Genomic DNA, 8,925 nt, shown 5'->3' with positions numbered 1-8,925 from the left:
ATATTCTCCTTTCGTTTGTTTCTGTAATGGACAAATGGTATTGAAATCCATTCTTTCTCCTAACTTGGAGGATATGTGCAGCGAAGATCAGAAACGTAGTCTGATTTGATGAGTTGTCGGAGAGCCGGCAGTCACTCTGTAGGGTAGTGTTGGGGGGAAACCGGAGCCGCCGACGCGGGGGAGTGAGAGGTGAGGTGGGGGAGAAAGCTCGGGAATGGTGGGCCCTACAGCTGGGAAGATGTGGTCCTGGTGGGCTGAGCGGGATGGGAGACTGGCATGTGGGTTCCAGATAGAGACGGGGCCGACGTGTCAGCGGGCGGGTGGGTGGGTAGCTGGTTAGTATCTAACGGTGTTGCTGCAGCGATGGGTTGGTTTGGCTGCGATGCACTCTTTGACTGCTCCAAAAGTGGGAACGGCAATTAGCCATAGAACTCAACTGACCAATACAAGCTGCGTGAAGAAGGGAAAAAGGCGCTCGAAAAAGCATGTACTCCAGTTTGGAGAAGAGCAAAACTACTCAAAGCAAATACATCGCTGCACCTCACTCAAGTAAGTCGTCTCAAACAATGTTACGTAGAATTTTTATTGACGTGGGAGAGAGAGGGTGAGAAAGAGGAAGAGGTTGTTGTTTCGTGAAGCAAAGGCTAGATTTTAGGATTATGAGATGACTACTCCACCATTGTATGAGTTGTGGTTGCATGCAACTCATAATATTTTCTTTTTTTTCCTTTTTTCTATGTATAAATTTAGGAAATAGAATATTTCTTTTTTACTTCACCATTTTTTGACTCGCTTGTATGGTCGAAGTACGGTAAAATGATTGCAAACTACATATGATTTTAGAACTTAAATTTACCTATATGTTAGTCCAAGTAAAACTCCTGCGACAATGCTCGCATACATTGTACCACCAGATCTAATTATTTGCCTAGCTGCTTAATCCTATATTGAACTATTAATGAGGGAACTCATGAACATAAGGCTGCATCACTCTTCAAATAAAGCTTCTACAAAATGTAGAATATGTCCCGCTTCTTTGTGTTCGAATCTCTTCAGTACTGTTGTATAATTAGGATAAACAAGACACATCCATCTAAACTGAGCTTTATCCTAATTATAATTTTAGAGCTAATTTTTTGGTTCTCAAATTGGCAACCAAGATAATGTACAGGGCAGCAGTTTTGGGGAGCATGTGAGTTCACGTAGATGATAATCGAGTACTGATATGTAATGTCTAAAGTATCTGTATGTATAATAAAATGTTATAGTCACCTTGCTGTGAGATGCCTATGCAATCTTTTTTTATGTTGCATGGGAACCATACAAGATTTGTGTTTAGACATACATAGAACTTTTGGGATCAGTGATAGGCTCTTCGAATGATTAGTTCATCATAAGGATTTTTGTTAGTTTCATTAGTCTACGTTATTATTGTGTAAGACATGTTCCAAAAAGCATAAATCTTACCACTGAATTAGGTCTATTCAGTTGCTGCATTGCTATAAAAAAAATTATGATCAAGCACTGCAATTTTATTCTGTGCAATTACTCATCTAGAATACATTTAATTGATGTTATTGAATTACCAAAACTTACCTTCGTTATCCTTTTCTATTTAAATTGTGAATGTAATTGCAGGTACACTTAGTGCGGTACATATTTTAGCTTCAATGAAATTTAGATGAATTTTGCATTTCGTTGGATGCCCACACCCAAACAACAGTTCAAGCTGGGCTCAAGGCCCATTTATAAATTGTGGAAGCCCAATAGCACGTTGGCATCCTAGCACAAGGCCCAACAATCAGTCAAAGTATGGGATATTTACATGCCACAACCAATATATGAATATTGCTCTGAAGAATAACGTATGTATACTTCTTTTAAATTTAAAATAAACTGCTACTCAAGCCAGTAAAGACACTGTAGTCTTCCCTTTGCTTTGTTCACATCTTGTTCTTGCTTCTGTTGCAAGCCGGGTTGGCCGCAAGGCTGGTGATCCACACCTGGTCCGCGACCACCGGCTGGTCGTCGTCGTTCCGGTGCCACGTCCACAGCGCGTGCGTGGCGTTCACCACCTCCAGCCGCCCGTGCCCGAAGCTCGCCTCCCGGAACGCCGAGATCGCCGGCTGCGGGTCCACGTACTTCTTCGCCAGCCCCTCCCGGTTGCCGCCGTCGCCGACGGTGACGTACACCGGCCCGCAGGGGGCCTCCTTGCCGCCGTACACCCGCGCGAACCTCTCGTACGCGTGCACGTGCCCCGCGAACACCGCGTCCACGCGCGCGCCGTACAGGAGCTCCTCCATGGCGCCGCGCATGGCGTCCCCTTCTCCCTGGTGCGCCCTGTTGCTATTGTACCACGGCGCGTGCACCAGCGCTACCACGAACGCCGTCCTGCCGCGGTCGATCGCCGCCAGGTCGCGCCGGAGCCACTGGTGCTGCGCGCTGCCGGCGGCGTAGTCGGTGTAGGAGCCCAGCATGATGACGTGCACGGCGCCGCCGGCGACGTCGAAGGAGTAGTAGAGGTTGTCGCCCGACGGCGAGGCGCCGGCGTCGTACGGCATGCGCCACCGCGCGTTGTAGGCCTTGAAAGGGCTTCACGAAGGGAAGCTTCTCGATCTCGTGGTTGCCCTCGGTCATCATCCACGGCCGCGCGCTCGCCAGCGGCTCGACGAGGCGGCCGTACGAGTCCCACCGCGACTGGATGTAGTCGGCGTACGAGAGGTCGCCGGGGAGGAGGAGCATGTCGTAGTCGGCGGCCGCAATGTGCTTCAGCGTGGACGCCGTCCATCCGGTTTGGCCAAAGTCGCCTGCCACATTATCAATAATAATTAATGTTCATCATCAAGACCACAATGATGTGCCAACGACATGGCGACATTATATTTGCAAGAAGCTCTTGCAGTGAAAATAGCAGAGTAACAGTTGCATTACCGACGACGACGAACTTGAAGGGGAGGGTGGCCGGCGGCGTCCGGAAGGAGAACTCGCGCGATGGGTTAGAGCTGCACCGGTAGTAGTACGTCGTGCTGGGCTGCAGCGGGCCGATGACGGCGTCGTGGATCTTCCCGGAGTGGTAGAGGACGTAGGAGTAGGTCGTCGTGCTTCCGGTGGCGGAGAGCGGGTAACTGCCTGACGTCGTGCCATACTCGACGATCGCCGGCGCGTCGTCTTGGGTGATCCATGTCACCCTCATCTTGTCGGGCCCGACCATCGATATATGCACCTGAAATTTGCACAAAGTTTTTAATTGTAAGTGGCCAATTTTATTTCTCCTGTAACATTAGCATAGCACGTTTGCAGTGATGGTTTTCACACGGACCATATCAAAAACTTTGCCGTGTATAATGATCGCATGTTTGGTCATGCATGTTGTGCTTCCAATTTCCGACGGATCGAGGAAAAGATAGTGAAGAGTAGATCGAGGTTGCCATGACTGCAGCACTAGCCGTGTGCGATTGATTGCACCATCAGCAACACTAACCGAAAGTTGCTTTTCATGGGTAGCCCATGATTAGCGACAAGAAACACCAAAGCACATAGTAGGCCAAACGGCATGCCGACATTGCCAGAAACAATAAAAACAAGGATGATGGGGATGAAAGGGAAAGCAAGCAACAAAAAATCCCCAAAGGAGCGTCCTGTATGTTCTCCCTGGTGGTAGCTGGGAGGAGGGCGTCCTAGGGACCATCCTGCACCGTCTCGTGCACTTTGGTCTAGTTTGGTTCCTCCACCCGTACCATATGCCCGCACCTCCTCATTCACTTGCCACCTCCCATCCCTCATCCCTCCGTCCGTTGAAATCTTCCTTCCCTCACGAGCCGGGACAGGGCGATGCAAGGTGGGAAGATTTGGGGTGAGCGTGGGAGATGGCGCCATCCTAGGGATAAAGGCGCGAGAGGCTAGGGTTACCGCCTCATTCTCGTGCCACTCCCTTCACTCCCCTCCATTTCCCTGGTACGCCTTCTCCTCTCCCTCCCCCTTTTCGACCTTGGTTCGCCGGTCGGGTTGAGGTTCTCTAGCGGTCTACTTTTGGTCCTCCAGTGGTGTGATGGTACATCTCCCCCTCCTCTAATGATGCTTCCTCCCCTCTCCCATCTAGATGTGCACTGATCTGTTGATTCGTCAGTTTTTATTTGCCAACGAGGAACCCTAGCTTCTTATATTCTCAGATCTATGCGGTGCTTTTGTTCGTGTGCATGCGGATCTATGTTTTTGTGATGTGGATCTATGTTTTTTCAAACATGTGGATCAGATTTATCGATTTATGTATTATTGAGCAAAGTGCCTAGGTCGATGATGAATCCTTGCCGCCGAAGGAGCACTCTCGGGTGTGGCAGCCACGTCTTGGATAACCGTTTAGTTCTGAATGTTTTCTTGCTTAACAACATGACCCCAAGTGCTTGTACTCAATTCTAATTAACATTGCATTGTATGGTAGACATGGATTTCCAAGCTAGGTGCCGAGCGACTGCTGCTGTGGTTGCTGCAGTGGCTGCATGGTTTCTCATGTGGTTTAGGAGGAGATCTCAGGATGCTCGCTCCATTATCTATGGACCCATGGCAGAGAGGAACCAAGAGAGGATCAGCAACCTAAGATTTATTTATGAATTTTATGATGTCCATTGTGTAAACCTGCTAAGGATGAGAAGGGCACCTTTTTTCCAACTGTGTGACTTGTTTCGTACAAGACAGTTGGTTGTGGACGACATACATGCCACTGTTGAAGAACAAGTTGCCATGTTCTTGCATGTTGTTGGTCATAACCAGCGGTTCAGGGTGATTAACATGACATTTAGGAGGTCACCAGAGATTATTAGTAGGTTCTTTCACTAGGTCTTGTATGCAGTTGGTGAGTTGAGGAATGAGTTGATAGTTCCATCATCCACTAATGTCCATCCTAGGATCCATGCTAGCAGGAGATGCTACTCATATTTCAAGGTTGGTGACCTTTTTATGAATGTAACCAAGTTAAATAACCCATATGGTAGTAACCTTTTGATATGGTTATCTGTTTTGTATAGGAGCAATTGATGGGACACATATCTTAGCTAGAGTTCCTGAGAAGATGCAAACTGCCTTTAGAGGTAGGAAGCACAGCATCACTCAGAATGTTCTGGCAGCAGTGGACTTTAACCTCAGGTTCATATGTGCTTGCTAGTTGTGAGGGATCTACACATGATGCTCTAATTTTGGTTGATGCTCTAGAAAGGGCGGATGGCCTTAGAGTCTCACAAGGTACCATACATCACACATCTACAACATGCCAAATTAATTGCACCCACTAAACTGATAAACCATGTTGGTTTGTTCTATTGTTTAGGGAAATTCTATCTTGTGGATGCTGGATATGCAGCTAGGCCTGGGTTCCTGCCGTCATTTCGTGGTACAAGGTACCACTTGAGGAAGTTTGGTTCCAACAGACCACAAAACCAAAGACAATTGTTTAACCTAAGGCATTCTTCTCTTAGAGTGATAGTAGAGAGGACTTTTGGTGCTCTCAAGAATAGGTTTAGAATCCTTGACAACAAGCCCTTCCACCCTTACAAAATCCAAGTAAAGTTGGTTCTTGCCTATTGTATTCTGCACAATTGGATACTTAGGCATGGTTAGGATGAACATGTCCCCACTGAAGCTGCTTGGACTCTAAACTCCACTGACACTGCCTCTGAAGGCAGAGCATGGTTCTGACAATGGAACTTGAGCACAACAGAGGGAAGCATGGGCTGCACAAATGTGGCAGAATAGGGGTTCTTCTAGAGTTTAAATCCAATGTTGCAATGAAGTACCTGGGGTTTATGTACTGTTAAGTAGCATTGATGGAACTTGTAATATTTGCTTAGACCTATGGCACTTTGCTATGATGTTTATCTGCAATCATGAACCTTCATTTGCTTTGGTGTTAATGTTTCTGCTGTTTCAAGTGTTTATTTATTAAGTGCATTTTCTTATGTTATTCTGGATATGATTGGTATTCTAATTGTGGTTAGGAAATGGTTGAGATGGGTGAGGAACTTGGGACCAATATTGTTGGTGTTGTCAATGAGGTAGAAAGCTTGGGGTGTATGCAAATTGGATCACATGCCATCAATACGTGACTGGTTATCCAAACTGTTGCTACAAGAGTTTCACTTCCTAAGAAGAGGCAACTGCATCTTTTCTTGAGGTCACTAGTGATGCAGATGTCCAACTTCCTATTTTGGGTGCACAAATAGCGGTCCGCACAACACCATGGCTCGTATCATCATTGTGGTGGAGCTTTTTATTATTCCAGGAATGCTTGTAGTGGTTAGTTTCCTTTGGAAATAATTTATGTACAATAATCTTTGTAAGACAGCTAGGCTAAACAGAACACTTTATTTGCTCACGCTACTCAACATTGGTGGTAACCTCACCATATTCTGAACATCTGCTATTCATCCTACAAAACAAGACCTCTTGTGTCAACTCATGCACGAAAACGGTCCATCCAATTTAACCAAACAACAGCTTGGCTAATTTAGGATGACGGCAATGTGCAACCAAGCTAACACAAGTGCATCAGGCCATCCCGCCTCCCGCTGACGGTACCACCCCTCATCTTGTATACCTCACCCCTTTGCAACCAATCACGCCCTAGGTAGCCCTCACCGTGCAGTGCCAGTGAACTAAACAACGGCAAATTAAATTGTTGGTACGACGAGGCAATCAAATCGTCGCTCTCGCTCCTAGTGTGAATCCAGCGTATTCAACTATATGCTCATACTCCTGTCCTACTAGGTAATCAAACAGTAATATAATCCTGAACTGAAATTCCTTCCTACACTGAACTACTTCCCTAGTGCATTGTATTCGTGAACAACAACAGAGACGCCACGCTGTGCCACATGACGCGGCAGATTGGACCAAGGTTTTCTAGTTTGGTACTGGGATAGGGTAGGATATTCTTCTTGGACTCTTTTTCTTTCTATCTTGCACCAGACGTGCAGTTTCTCTTGCTGATCTCAGATATAGATGTCACCGGTAACCCACGCAACCGCATTGACCATGCAAACGGAATCGCGACGAACTCTGGTGTATGATGACTGTATGGTGCAGAAAAATTCGCTGTGACATGGTGTTTCAGAAAAGCCTGAGCCCCGAGGCTGTTGGGATCCCCCAAAGGGACAGCAGATTAGCGGTGTACCTGCTGCGGCGTCTGGCCGTCGGCGTCGTCGTCCCGGAGCACGGACAGCGTGGCCCTCGGCGCCGGCCGCACGTACGGCGAGGTGACGGCGAGGGACGCCGGGAGCAGGGACAGCGCGGAGGCGGCGAGGGCGACGAGGAGCGCCATCAGCGCCATGCTGCTTCTTGCCATGGCCGTTGCCACCACTCACCACAAGCTGCTCGAGGTTGCCTGAAAGAATAATCTAGACAGCTTGGAGGAGCATGCAGGCTGAAATGGGGGTTTATATAGGCATACGGCGGGGCTACGCACACTGCACGGAGGCGAGGCGGCCAGCTCGGTGCATCGCATGTATATCTCACAAATTGATGAGCTATACTCTGGATTATCTATATCCATCTATCAGCCTGCCTGCCTAACAGGAATCTGGCATTTGGATATGCTGTGTTTTGGTCAAATCTGGGTGAGTGTTTAGTACTAATGTTTTGGACATCCGAAGAAGGAACATGGAGATTGGACAGACGGAGGTTGAGTGCAGGCACAGGAACCGGTATTATTAGCTCGAGGGTTCCAGGCAATACTTGTTCAATCAAGTCTCCCTCTGACCCTCTCTCCCTCTTAACGTGTTTTTTTACACCTCAAAAAAAAATGTGGTTTTTTTGGGGGGTGGAAAGACACTCTTTGAAGGTGTGCTTCTCATAACAAGGCTTTATTAATTTTGCAAATGGCAACCAAGAACCTTTTATCCCGTGTGCTGATCGGAGATCAAAATCCAATCTGAATCGGATGGACGATTCAGATTCTATTGAAGGTCAGGGGGCCAACAGACTGTTGAACAGAGAGTTACAGGGCAGAGAGCCAGAGAATGATCCACAAAAAGCCAATGGCCAAGATATGCAATGTCTATATCGTGCCAACCCGGAGGGTGATGTCCTACAACTGTTCAGGATTGCAGAATATGAAGAGAACGTGGAGCCTGGAGTGCTCCGAACAGTCGGATTCGATGTGTACAAGGTTCGCCATGAGAAGAACAACATTGAGCCTGTGGATAGCTTGGGAGACAACGCATTCTTCGTCGGGACAAGTTGTTCAACCTGCCTATCCGTGAAGGAGTATCCACACCTGCTGCCGAACCACACCTATTTCGACGATGACAATGAGTATTGGCTTCAAAACAAGGGGGGGCGACGGGATGTTGGGGTCTACAATGATGAGAAGGACACTGTCACTGACACATAGTTTCTGGCTAAATTGGCCCCCTCCTGTTTGGATCACTCCAAATTTTGTAAAAATGGCAAGATAGGTGCTGCTTCCTTTTCAACACTTTTTAAGGCCCTGTTTAGTCGTCCGATTTTGGACAACCAAAATCATTGTGACAGTACTGTAGCATACTGTAGCGTTTCGTTTGTATTTGTGAATTATTGTCCAAATATTGACTAATTAGGCTCAAAAGATTCGTCTCGCAAAGTACAACCAAATTCTGCTAGATCTTCATGATTACTTCTCCATGTGGTACTACTTCTTGGTGCATGACCCTTCATCAGACGGCGATTCGAATTATATGCATAATCAAACCTATTGCTTCATCGCGGTATACTCTGGCCATGGGCCTATCTTTCGGCTTTTTACAATGGGTGCACGAGACTCTGCAAAAAACTAAATCATTGAGCAATAAGATAGTTGACAAGCCATATATCCCTTATGGAGACTACCTGAATTACTACGATGATGGTGCAGAATTGACATAACGTACATGAACAACACGGATCCAGGGAGGTTATAAA

General features: G+C 47.1%; 1 protein-coding gene across 1 annotated transcript; it reads right to left on the bottom strand.

Moving 5' to 3' along the window:
* Window positions 1-1,718: 1,718 nt before the first annotated feature.
* Window positions 1,719-7,482, bottom strand: LOC101778600 (probable purple acid phosphatase 20). Its single transcript, XM_012847615.2, is given in 4 exon segments — window positions 1,719-2,592; window positions 2,594-2,807; window positions 2,932-3,223; window positions 7,163-7,482. Coding segments are annotated over 4 exon segments (1,326 nt in total). The 5' UTR covers window positions 7,334-7,482; the 3' UTR covers window positions 1,719-1,943.
* Window positions 7,483-8,925: the final 1,443 nt, after the last annotated feature.

This window comes from Setaria italica, chromosome VII (genome assembly GCF_000263155.2).
Source record: "Setaria italica strain Yugu1 chromosome VII, Setaria_italica_v2.0, whole genome shotgun sequence".
Lineage (NCBI taxonomy): Eukaryota > Viridiplantae > Streptophyta > Magnoliopsida > Poales > Poaceae > Setaria > Setaria italica.
The sequence above is the reverse complement of the archived record's forward strand: the minus strand, read 5'-3'. Positions and strand labels throughout refer to the sequence as shown.